The sequence below is a fragment of the Apus apus genome, chromosome 16 (assembly GCF_020740795.1).
Source record: "Apus apus isolate bApuApu2 chromosome 16, bApuApu2.pri.cur, whole genome shotgun sequence".
Taxonomy (NCBI): Eukaryota; Metazoa; Chordata; class Aves; order Apodiformes; family Apodidae; genus Apus; species Apus apus.
Genome location: NC_067297.1, coordinates 4,059,564 through 4,071,983, shown reverse-complemented (window position 1 = coordinate 4,071,983; position 12,420 = coordinate 4,059,564). Strand labels below are relative to the sequence as shown.

Genomic DNA, 12,420 nt, shown 5'->3' with positions numbered 1-12,420 from the left:
AGTGCGATTCATTTCCAAAGAGCCAGCATCCCAGACAGCATTCAGTGCTCAGAATCTGGATGAGGCCGAAGCAGCTGGCCTCTTGGCTCTGGGGAGGTTCTGTGGGGAGAGGTCAGGGTTGGTCAGTTTGACTCTCCAATTTTGGAGCAGTTTTCTGACTCCTCTGGGCCATTTCAGCTGGAGAAACCCCTCAGAGCTCTTGCATAAAGCCTGTAACCATCCTCCAGGCTAAGCCTCGCATAGTTGACCAAAGGCTAGAGCTGTTTTCAGAGAAATTCGCTCCAGTTGGTAGCTCCCTATGGCTGATGAGCAGGATCAGAGGGAAAGGGTATTTTGGAAGAAGAGCCTCTGTGGCCAACAACTCTGGGCTTCTGAGCTCTGAGTGCACCGCTCTGTGGTTTCTAGGGCTATGAAAAGCCTGTTGCCTTCAGTTTCAGATGTGACTCATGGAGAACATGATTGAGGTACACAAGTTCTTTTGGTGTTTGTTTATGATTCTCTGAGGCCTCCTAGATTTCAGTGGTGTCCTAGGATCTCTTCTTCAGAGGTACTCTTGGCACCTGACTCTGTGCTCTTCCATCTCCCCAGGGTATGGTATCTTTAAGTAAGAGGTGGTGAAGCTTCAGTTCTGTTAACCTCATCTTGAAAAGCCTCTGGAAAAATATTTTCTAAGTCATTTGGGTCAGTACCTCTTCAGGAACTGGATGGGGACTGTCTGAAAAGGAATTGCTAGTAATGCCCTTGGAAAGCATTTCCTTGGAGAACTTAACTTGCTGAGGAAATGGCTTTGTCTGTGTCCCTCTTTCTCTGAGCAACCCCAGAGTTTTCTAGGATCTGGTACAAGAAAAATGCCTCCTTTTTCCTCCTGCCTGTCCAGGGAGGCATGAGAGCACTTAGGATCTAGAGAAAAGGGAGTGGAGAATAAGTCAACCTGCCTGATTCCTCAAGATCAAGCAAGGTACCAGGTTCCCAGGGGTGATTTTTAGTCGATCTTTGAGAAGCCAGTAGTGAGGTCAGTTTGGATCTCAGCTTGACAGAGAGATCATCTCCTGCCTGTGAGGACAAGGGAGTACAGAGTGCTGAATGGGGTTTGCATGAAGGTTATCTTCTGGGTAACCCTCAGGCCCCAAGCCTAAGTGTGTGTTAAATTTGCCACCACTTCAGGCCTTTAAATGAGGATGGATGGTTTTTGAAAAATACTTGAAAACTTATTTGAAAAATAAGTTCTAGACCAGCCAGAAAGCACCCACATGCTGCAGGAATTACCAGAGGAAGTGCCATGACCTGTAGTACAGACAAGGTCAAATTAGATTTTCATAATGTTCTCTCCAGTCCAAATCCTTGACATGCAGTTTGCAAGTCTACCAGGGTAGCTGGCATTCGTGCACCTCGGGTCAGAAACAACACACCTCCTGTGTCCATTAGCAGGAGAAGGATGGAAGTCTGGTTGGGCTGGAGGTGAAATGGTTTCCTGTTTCACAGAACAAAATTCCCAAGCCTGATTTTTCCATGTTGGCTTTTCTGCTTACTCTCCTGTTTTGTTTTGTTTTTCCTTGTTGTGTCCAAAGCCTTCTCTCAGCTTTGTAAAAATGGCAAAAGAAAAGTGAAAATGTGTGAGGAGGAAATCCCATGAGCATTGCTTAGGGATAAAGGAAGAAAGGGAGACACTGGCACTGCAGTTCTTCATGTCAAAATACTTGGTTTTAACAGGCACAAAAGGTGAAGCTTCAAAGAGGATCCCAAATACAGTGTTTCTTTGCTTCAAAGAAGGATCACTTTATTTATTTATTTTTCCTTCCAAAACTGTGAATGAAAAATATGGACTGCTGTTTTTCTGAGGAAGAAAATACAAAGGTGGTTTTTTTTTTAGTAGAGTGAGAAAGGCTGAGAAGTGCTCTCAAGCTGGCTGTGGTTTGTCAGGTGCAGCTGCTGGGGCTTTGAACATAGCAGGATCTCTAGGAACACTTCTGGCTCCAAAGCCTGAATCTCTCAGAGATGCAAGCTGAGGCCATGGACATATTTTCTGAAGGAGATTTTTTTTTTTACTGTAGGATAGAAGTCCTGGAAAGAATTGCATTCACAGTATATGTAGCCAAGTGTCTTGGCTTAAGTTGATGGAGTTGGAGATCTTTAGGCTGCACAAGGAAGTATTTCAACAGTCTCTCAATTCAGGCTACCGCCCTCACTGAAACCTGAAACAGAGAGGAGGACAAGATCTTGCACCTACCACCCCAGGCATAGCTAGGCCTCTGTCTAGTTCAACATGTATGAGGATGCCTCAGAGAAGCTTGAGTACCAACCTCCTCCTTTCCTACTTTAACCTGTGGGAACATCTTGTTCTGTATTTTTGTTTTTTTTGAGGAAAAGGTGTTGTCCATCAGAGCAGTTTCTTTGGACCACTGGGTCTCTGATCTTGTAAGTAAGGTTGTTTCAAATAATAAGTGAAAAAACTCAGATTATCTTCCTTTTTCAAGGGTTGATCTGATGAGGTTTTGGAGTAGAGAAAGTCCAATAGATTGCAAGATAGGAGGCTCAGAACAAAAGGTCTTTTTGTCATTGAGCTTATCTAAGGTGTCAAATTTGTGTTCCAGGATGTCATTGCTAAAATTTGCACAGGTTTCAAAAAGATTGGACAAATTAATGGGAGGTCTTTTAAATACACAGACAACCCTCTGAGTTCAGGAAATCCCCCAATCAGAAATGGCTGGAAGATGGAGTATTCTGTGGTCTATTGTAATATCCTTGCTTTGTCTTAATGTTCTTCTGGAGGTGGTGTTAGTTGGTGTTGGGTAAGGTGGACCTCTACTCTAATTTGGTGCAGCCAGTCTTTTTTGTTTGTCCTTAGGAGAAGCTGGTCCTTTCAGAAGGCAGGGATAGTGGAAGAAATGGGGGCATGGATCCCATTCAGGTGTTTGAACTCATGGTTTCCTTGTGTGCTTTTGCAATTCATGAAGCAGAAGTGCAAGAAATATATTTACAATGACGTCTTTGCATGACTCACTAATCAGTTGTGGCTCCAAGGGTGCTTGAAAAATGTTTTAAAACAGTCTGCATCCCTCCCTGGGCCTGCAGGTGATCTGTCTACGTGGATGAGTCGGACATGGAAGCTTGGCCTCTCTGTGAAGCAGATTGTGCCCAGAGAGAGATCTGCTCTCTAAAAATATCCTGGAAGCAAACATGAAAAAAGATTTGCTGAGGTCTGAGGATGATTCTGACCTTTAGGCTGCCAAATTCTGGACTGTTTGCCTCAGACAGGTTCTAAGTTCTCACTCAGGCAATGACTCTAGTCCTGTCCCGACCAAGAGAAAACCCTTGTATTTGGGTGCTGGATTTGGTGATGATGTGTGTTTGTCACAAATGCATATTTATGCACACCTGCCAGGAAACTGGTGTGGTTGACTTGGGTATATGAAATGAGTTTTCCTTGCTGACTAATTGGAAAACCTTTAGATACCGATGGGGATTTTTTTTTAAAGAAGACTTGCTCCTGTGCTTTTGGTGGGCATGATTTCTCTCACTTTGGATTGGGAGAATGTTAATTAATTAATTCTTAATCTGCTGCTCTCTGGAAATTTCAGGGATCAAAGCTACTTGTCAACCTGATGTGGATTTCCAAACTGGATTTTCTTTCCACAGATCAGAGGGGGCAATTTATGCAAATTCTCACGCGTAACATGGTTGCAACGAACAGATGGGGAGGGGAGGAGAAGGGGAATCTGATCACCTCTCTTGCAGCAGTAGGCAGTTTGGCTTGTGGTAACAATGCCTCCGAACAAAGGGTTCTCTGTGCTCCGCATCTGGTAGGCAGATAGCCAAAAATGCTGTAGCAGTAATGGTCATTCAGGTCTTCAGTGGTTCATCTGATATTTGCCAGGTGCCCGCGGTGTGAGAGTGGGCAGGAACACCTGGACAGGCTCTCCTGCTCACCTGTGGCACAGAGCGGGCACTGTCCCTTGGCCAAGTCTCATTCCCAGAGTTTTGAGAATGGCTCTGAAGAGCGGGGTGAGAAAGGGTCCTGGTGCTGTGTGGGTGGCTCTGGGTTGGTGCATCCTCTTGCCCTGTTTCAGCAGCTGGCAGAACCTCGCAGGGTTGCCAGTGTCCTCTCTTGGCAGGATGGCCAACTGGTTTCTAGATTGCTGGGTATGTGTTTCCTTTGTTGAAGCTGTCTCAGCAGCTATTCTTCTTCTACCTGAATTTGCTACAAATATGTTGCCATGGTTCCTTCTAGGACCAGCTGAGCCATCTTTAGTTCAGGTGGAAGATCCTGCAGTTGCAAAGCCTTTGACTGAATATTTATGACTTTATCTGAGATCTGTCCATTTACAAGTCACACAGCATTTCTCATGAAACTTGTGTTGGAAATTCTACTATATTTTTAAAATCTGCACGAGGCTGTCATTGGCTTCCTTCTTTGCAGACTTCTGTGACTGTCCCAGGAAGACTGAAAGATACTAGAGTGGGACTAGGCCATAGGAAAAAAAACCAAAACAAAACAGACTTTTCAGCCTGATTTGGATGCTGTGCTCCATTTTGCTATGAAATGCCTCTTATTTGTGCACTTGAATATTTTAGCTAGGCTGAGGGCTGCTTTGGTGGAGAGTCTGTGAAACCCGTGACTGTGACTTTCCCTTACTGTCACCACCACAATGTTCCTATCAAAACCATGTGCTGGTTCGAGAAGGACTTGTCTCCTCCTTCTGGGAAGGTGCTGCCCTCCTGCAGGAGGTCTCAGCAGTGGCAGATCTATGGAGGATTAGACGAGCTTCCTCCTGAGGAACAAATATTTTTTCACTTTATGAATGTGCTACCTCTACTGAGCCAAAACCTTTATCTTCCTTTTGCTCCCATTTGGTTTTCAAAAGCAAGAGAGCTGCTGGAGACAGAGAGGAGGTGTGATGTTGGACAGCTTGGTTGTAAGGCTTGGGGGCGTTGCTACCTACCCCCAAACTGCCAAGAACCTGCCAAAGTAGCTGTCTCCTGTGGTAGGGTTCCTTGGGAATGAAACATTTAGGGTGCAAGAGTCAGAGCTCTTGGGACCCTTTTTTTTATTCCTTGACATTTTTGACCCTCGTGGCTAAACATGGGGAGAGACATCATTCCTCAAAAGTAACAAACCTTGAACTTCTAACCTCCAATGTTGGATAACTGCAGCCTGGACCAGCAAGTTAAATCGTTCCCTGGGAGAGAGCCTTGACCACTAAGCTAAACAGTTTTCTAGTAAAGTGATCTGCTTCTTTGGCTATGTTTAAAGAATTGAAACAAATATTTATTTAAGGGAGGGGGGGAGAATGGGGAGAAAGACAATTCAACCAGCAAAAACCCCCCTTTGTTAAAGTAGTTATGATTATAGATTATTTCCACACCCTATTAAAAATGAACTTAGGAGTGTTCCTGAAACTCCTCCAAGTGCTGTTTTCCACACATTTCTCCTACGTCCAGTTCTGGGGTAGTTGACCTGTTGTGTCTCCTCCAGCTGTTGGGGACTGGAGGTGCCACCTCCATTCCTACTGGAGGGCCTAGCCCCTCTTCCCCAGCCCCTCACAGCCCCTCCGTCTCCCCTCAGCCCCTCACAGCCCCTCCGTGTCCCCTCAGCCCCTCACAACCCGCCGCCTCCCGCCGAGGGCAGAGGAGGGGAGATGAGGCAAGATGGCGCCTCTCCCCCACCAGAAGGCGGGCCGGCGTGAGGAGAAAGCCGGTGCAGGAGGGGTCTGGGCGACTTCACTCCTTGCCGTGTGAACCTCTTGGCGTGTGACCGACGGTCCGCCTGTGCTGGCCTGCGGGAGGGCACCCGAGGGGCCCGGGCGGTGCCATGGCGGGCCGCGGGGTGAGGGCGCCGCTGCCGGGGCTTTGTGCGCGGCCGCTAATCCGGGCGGCAGCTGCCATTGGAGGCCGCGTTGTCATGGCGACGGCCCCGCCGGCGGCCGCCTTTGTTGGGGCCCGGCGCGGCCCAGCCGGGAAGGGCCCTGAGCGGGGTGGGGTGTGGTGAGGAGGGGGGGAGATGTTTTGTCGGTTCCCCGCCACAATAGCTGCCCGTCAGGGGGCTGCCACTGACGGTTGCGCCTTGTCTGGGGGTCTGGCTTTTGGTGGGAGTTGGTGGTGGTAATTCCATCCCCTCAGGGCTTCTTCCTGTGAGGGTGTTTGGGGGGTGCTGGGCATTGGGGAGTGATGAGGCAGCTGGCTCCCAGTCACCTATTCTAGCTCCAGACCAAGGGAGGTGATGGCAAGAGGGATCTGGCGTGGAGCCTGGTGCCCTGGGCGAGGTGCTGGAAATGGCCATTCCCTGTGGATGTAGGTGAGGCCTTTCTCCTGGCTCTGCAGGGCGCCCCAGCCCTCAGCTCATCCCGCAGGCCTTTGTAGGCTCTAGCACTCCCTTGGCACCCCTTTGGTGTTGTGGGGCCCTGCTTTATCTCACAGCACTGGCTGAGTGCTGTCTGAGACCACCCAGCTCATCTCACCTGTTGCCTTGGAAAAAGATTTGAAGATGCTCATGTTATAGGTTTTGCTGGCAATGAAAAACACCAGTTGTAGCCATGCACAGAGTTCAAGCCCTAGAGTTGAGGGGAGTGAGACTAATTGTGTGCACATACACATAGATAGATATCTATCTTATGCTCAGTCCATGGCAAGAAATAGCTTTCCAATAGAGTACATGTGTTATTGTTAAGATGTTTTTTCAGTATGAGTACATTTTGGCGTGCTGGGTAGAGACCTGATCTCAAAACACCAGCAGAGACTTAAAAAAAAGCTCAGATGGAGGAAGGCTGCAGCTTTCCTCTCAGTGTACGGAGTGTGGTTTGGGATGAAGTGGTCGCATGTCTCCCAGGGTGCCAAGGGAGCACCCGGCCATTGCCCAGGATGTTGCTGTGAGGTGATTTTGTGTGTGGATGTGCACTGGGCTCTGCTGTTTGTGGCTGTCCAGGCTCTGGGAAGAGGAGGTTGTTGCTGGGGCTGTTTGGGCAGAGCTGGCTGGCTGGACAGCTGGGCTGGGCTTGTCCCTGCTGGGTTTTTTCTTTCTCATGCGCCTCTCATTGCCATGGGTTTGTGGGCTCCAGCTACCTGAGCCTTTGGGAGTGGCACCACAGTGTTTACTGGGGAAGAGGACAGTTACATGCTCAGTCTTTCTGCAGACTGGATGAACTGTTCTAGCTTAAAAAATGAACAAAAGCAGACAGTAAACCCTCTTGAAATGTTTTTAAGCTGTGTCAGGTTATCACAGTTGTGCTGGCACCATGAAGGGAAATGGTGCAAGGGCAGGACTCAGCAGTGGTGGGGAATGGCAGCTCTGTGAGTTACCATCAGAGCCCAGCTCCCTGGATGTGCCTTGGGAAGCTGTTAAGGAGTTGCTTCAGGTCTGTGTTAAGTCTTGTGTCCCCCATGGCTCCCACTGGATGCCTGGCACGTTTCTCAGGTTTGTTGACTTGGCTGAGGGAGGCTGAGCTGGAATGGGAAGAGCACGGGTTGAGCAGGAGCCACATCATCACCTGGCTCTTGCGGGGTGGACAAGCTAGACAAGCCCAAGGGCATCAGAGATGATCTCTGTCTGCTTGTGGCAGCACCAGAAATGTTAGCAAGAGCTCCTTCCATCCTCGTGGCACTGAGGTGGAGCCAGGTATCCCGTTTTGTCCTGGGGGTCTGAGGCTAGGAGCCCTTTCTCTTCCCTAGCCAGTGCTGTTGGCTTTCCATGAGCAAAGCCAGTGGCTACCTGTGCTGGGGTAGGGGGGGTGCTCTGCCCACACCAGCAAGCTGTTCTGGAGAAGGCAGCAATGCAGATGCTTCCTGGGAACAAGGCAAAGGAGTAATCCTTCCACAGAGTCAGGGGCATGTGGGGCTTGCTGCTTGGGAAGCAGTGGTCTCACATGGAGGAGGAGGAGGGCTGGGGCAGCTGCTGGCCGGAGCCTGCCACCGCCTCCCCTGAGCGCTTGCATGTCCAGTTTTCATAATCGGATTAAAGCAGTGGTATTAGAGAGGAGGGATGGGTCAGTGGGACAGGTTTACACCAGGGCTTACATGGAGGGGATTGAAGTGTATTTTTTAACCCTGCTCGGCCTGACCTGCAGAGGCTGCAGATGCGTCTCTGTGAGGCAACACCCGGCGGGAAGATGGGGGCGAAAAGTGGCACCAGGCGGTGATGTGCTCGGGGAGGAGAGCAGCCCCAGGCCGGCTGGGGGATGGGACCTGCCTGCCCCTCCCCCCGGGAAGGCAGCCCTGCTCAGGCCTTGCAGTAAATTTGCTCTAATTACAGCCTCCAGCAGTGGGAAACCTCACTTAGAGGAAAGGCTCCTCTGGGGTGGGGGCGGGGGTGCTTCCCAGCTTTCCCAGGCAGGCTCTGTTGTCTGAGGCCTCCACTTCCCCTGTCGCTGGGAGGCCCCTTATTCCTCTCCAGCTTTGCTTCTCTCCCCCCCTTTAATTCTCCTCTCCTTTTGAGGCTGGGATTTGGGAACAATGCCTTCCCTGCTCCTTGCCCCCCGGCTGGAGCTGCAGGCAAACAATCGGGGTCGCTTGCTGCCAGGGGCCGGGCTGAGGGGGCTCAGCTCGGCAGCACCTGCCCCGGGCTGGTGGAGGGACCGTGCTGGTTGTGGCCTGGGGATGTTCCTGGTGCAGTAGCTGGTGTGTGTGTGCACCCAATTTCCTTCGTAGGGATGGGAGGTCTTGTCTTGAGCCCTTGTGGTTTGGGGAGGTCTGGGAACCTCTGTGCAAATGTGTCAGGGGATGCTGGTGGCGAGGGCAGTAACGTGATCTGGAGCTCTTCTCTTTGCAGGTGGACGACGCGATGCTGATGTTTGACAAGACAACCAACCGACACCGAGGTGAGAGCAGTCTTCTGGCTGTAGGAGAGGGAGCTGTGGAGGGTCTGCCTCTTGCTTTGCCTGGGGAGGGGTTAGTATCCCAGCAGCAGGGCATGCAGGTCGCAGCTGCTCTTTATCTTGCCTCCAGTCACCCCATCCTTTTGCATCTGCATCCTTTACCAGCGTCCCTTGCAGCACAGAGGGCTTTTGTCCAGTGCGTTTCCTGTGCTGTAAACTCGCCGAGTTGCAGATATGTGAGAGGAGGCAGCCCCTTCCCCTGCCCACTTACCTCCCTGGCTCCAGCCGCAGTGTGTCTTACCTTGTCCTGAGTAATCTGAGCTCTGGGAAAGCTGACACGAGAGAGAGCCTGAAGAGTGCCTGCCTCTCACCCCTTCCTCGGCCCAGAGCCCGCTTGTGCTCCCAGGTCACCTTTTCTTACCTGAGTCTTGCTGGTGGAGTCCAGTTACAGAAGGGGAGCAAGGCTGTAATATCTGTGCTGCCTGGACCCAGCCTGTCCCTGCCTCCTGCTCTCCCAGGAAGCCTTCAAACTGACTGCCCTGGAGTGTGGCAGGGCTCAACACCAGCATTGCACCAGCTCGGAGATGTACTAGCAACAACTTAACCTGCAAACTTGGCTTTGGTGGCTTCCAAATCAGGGCCAGTAACAGGCCTCCTCTGGGCCACCCTTGTGTCCCTGTGGTGTTTGAAGCACTTCCAAGCACCTCTGCCCATGGAGCAGTGAGGGAACGCTCCCTTCTGCTCTCAGTACACTGTGTGCCCTTCAGGTTTTTGCTGTTCTTTAAAGCCATTAAATATATTCTGGTTGCCTGATCTAGGATGTTGCTTCAGCTTAATCTTTGAAGAAGTGTTAACCCCTGTTCCTTCATGAGTGCCTCCCAGTCCGTTAAAGAGTTGTTGGGTGTTTCAGAAGGAGCAGGGAGAGCTGCCAGGTGCTGTGTGGCAGCATGGGACTCTGCCCAGGGTGCAGCAGGCCTAGTGGGGCTCTGAGAGGGCTCAGGACTGGTTTCAGTATCAGGATTTTGCTCTTGAATTACCAAGCTCCTCTGCTCGTGCGTGTTGAGGTAAATGGTGTGAAACTACCTGGGCACAGGCAGACAGGAGTCTATGGAGAGACTTTCCTGGCAGTATGGAGAAGTGTGGTTCTGGGCAGCAGATTCCCATCTATTTTTAAAAGTTAATTTAAAGCACCATGGAATTAGCCTGTTCTGGAAAGTGGAAAGTTCTGCTTAATCCCAGCTTGCTTGTAAGGTAAGCTTAAAGACATCCTCCCACCTGCCTTGGTTTTCCGGAAACGGCTGCAGTCAGCTGAGAGGAGTTTAAGTCTGCCCACCCAAGCTGGTCTTTGCCAAAACTGTCAGCAAAGGGGTTGGTGAGAGAAAGGAGGTGTGAGTGTGGGCCAGGGGCCAGGAACACGCTGTCCTGTCTTACCCCAGATACTTTGGGGGAACTGCAAATCGCTTTGCTTGTGTCTGTCTTGCTCTGTACAGCTGCATTGCTGGTATTTGCCAGCTTGTGCAAGGCTTTATGAGGGGTGACTGAGGAGGAAACGTGCAAGGTGTTATTGCTGGTGGGGTGTGTTCAAGCAAGGATGGGGAAGTCCTGGCATTCAGCTGTTCATTTCTCCTCTGACTCTCTCTTTGTGTGAGTGTCTGTCTGCTGGGATCCTCCCCAGCATTATCAGCCATGTGGTTTGCCTTGCAAATAGCAAAGTTTAAAAAAATGTTCTTGGTTTTGAGAGCAGTTGGGTTCAGAGGGTGTGGGAGGTATAGGATGAGGAGGAAAAGGAAATCTATAAGGGGATGCTCCTCTTTTTGTGCATAAAAGCAGGATTTGCTGGAGAGGAAAGATGCATGACAGCTGTTTTAGGAAGGGCTGATTATACTGTCCTACAAGCCTGTGGCTCCTTCTCATGCCAATAAAAGGATGTGGATAGTGGGTGGAAACTGTGCAGAGCTCTGACCTGATCAAGGAGTTTTGCCTTTTCTTCAGGTTTTGGGTTTGTCACATTTGAAAGTGAAGACATTGTTGAAAAAGTGTGTGAAATCCACTTCCATGAGATCAACAACAAAATGGTGAGTGTCTGGGGCAAAACCCTGAGGGAGAAGGCACAGAGACATGGGATGGAGAAGAAGGCAATGGCACAGAGGCAGGGTGTAAGGTCCTTAGGTCCTTATGCACTTTCTCTGTGGTGGGGAATTTAATTGAGTCTTTTCCCCAGAATCACAGCAGCCAGTCTGGCGAAGAAACTTGCAGTGTGCAGGTGAACCAGCACAATAGTGAGCTTTCAAGGAGAAGGAGTTGTGCAGTACATGAAACCTTCTGGTATTCTGGGAAGGGGTCAGATTTTACCTTTATTCAGAAATTAGGAAAATGAGGCTTTGAGGCCCTGGTGCAGGGCCATGCAGAGCATCGAGGGCAGCTCCAGGTAGAGAAAAGCAGTATTTGAGCTCCCCCTTGCCTGTGGTGGCTGCAGAGGGAGGGGGAAGGCTGCCAGCATGCAAGCCCAGAGGCAGGGGTGCTGGGGAATGCCGTGGTGGTGGGCAGCCCTGCCTGGCCTGCAGCCCACTGCTGGCTGTGCTCTGCCGCAGCACACTGTGCCGGTGGTGGCTGAGCCTGATCTTGACTTTCTCGTGGCAGGTGGAGTGTAAAAAAGCCCAGCCGAAGGAGGTGATGTCCCCAACGGGCTCGGCACGAGGGCGGTCCCGAGTCATGCCTTATGGGATGGATGCCTTCATGCTGGGGATCGGCATGCTGGGTAAGCCCAAGGACAGATCTCCTCCCCAGCGCCCGGTCGTGCCAGGCAGCAGCTTAGAGGTTTTACTCCAAGCAGGCAGGGCGGCCAAGGGCAGCTCTCCCTGGTGCAAGGCTGGGGACGCTGAGGGGTTGCCGGGACCTGTTTGCGATCACAACTTGCCCTCTGGTGGCACGTGGAAAAACTGCAAACTTGTCGCTGCTGCCCTGCCACATCTGGGCGGGCACAGCCATGTGCTGGGCAGCTCTGCCCCTCTGCAACTCACTTCACCCGCCCACAGTGCCATAGCATAAAGTCTAGTTTGTTAATAACTCTCGTGGAATTGCGTGTAGCTGAATCGAGTGTGGAGTAATCTGTGTCCAGACATCTTCCTCCCACACTTCTACAGGCTTTCTGATGAAGTAGTTAATTAAAGAGCCCCCAAATTTCCACGGTGGACCATATAAATGTGCTCACTGCCATTTGAAGACTATTAAAATGTCCTTAAAGTTCTAGGTAAGCTGCCTTGCTTTGTTCCCTAGCTCTGAGGGACAGCAAGGATCAAGTATTGTAAGGAAAACCATACCTGTACTGTGTCTTGCAAGGAGAAATTGGTGGCTAGCAGGCTGAGTTTGATGCCTATCAGTGTTTCTAAAGCAAATATGCTCAGATAAAAGATTAGAAAAATGTCCTTTGTAGCCTCCACTTCTAGGTCTATAAACCCTTGTGCCTGGATCTGAGTGTCAAGCATGATCTTTCCAGTGTGGGTGTTGTTCCTGTCATCTTTCCCTCTATTCATGGTCGCTAGGCCTGACCTGAACCAGGAGTACACTGTTTGCTCAACATCATCCCTGATATTGCTGGGCAGGGTGTACTCAGCCT

The 12,420-nt window shown here is 50.5% G+C and overlaps 1 protein-coding gene across 7 annotated transcripts in view; it reads left to right on the top strand.

The window, feature by feature from the left end:
* Positions 1–12,420, top strand: part of MSI1 (musashi RNA binding protein 1) — a 75,440-nt gene that overhangs the window by 53,971 nt on the left and 9,049 nt on the right. For all 7 annotated transcript variants that reach the window (XM_051633931.1, XM_051633929.1, XM_051633930.1 and 4 more), the window contains 3 exons: positions 8,759–8,807; positions 10,797–10,879; positions 11,445–11,562. In XM_051633931.1, coding sequence (XP_051489891.1) covers positions 8,759–8,807; positions 10,797–10,879; positions 11,445–11,562 — 250 coding nt within the window. The remainder of the gene's footprint in view (positions 1–8,758; positions 8,808–10,796; positions 10,880–11,444; positions 11,563–12,420) is intronic.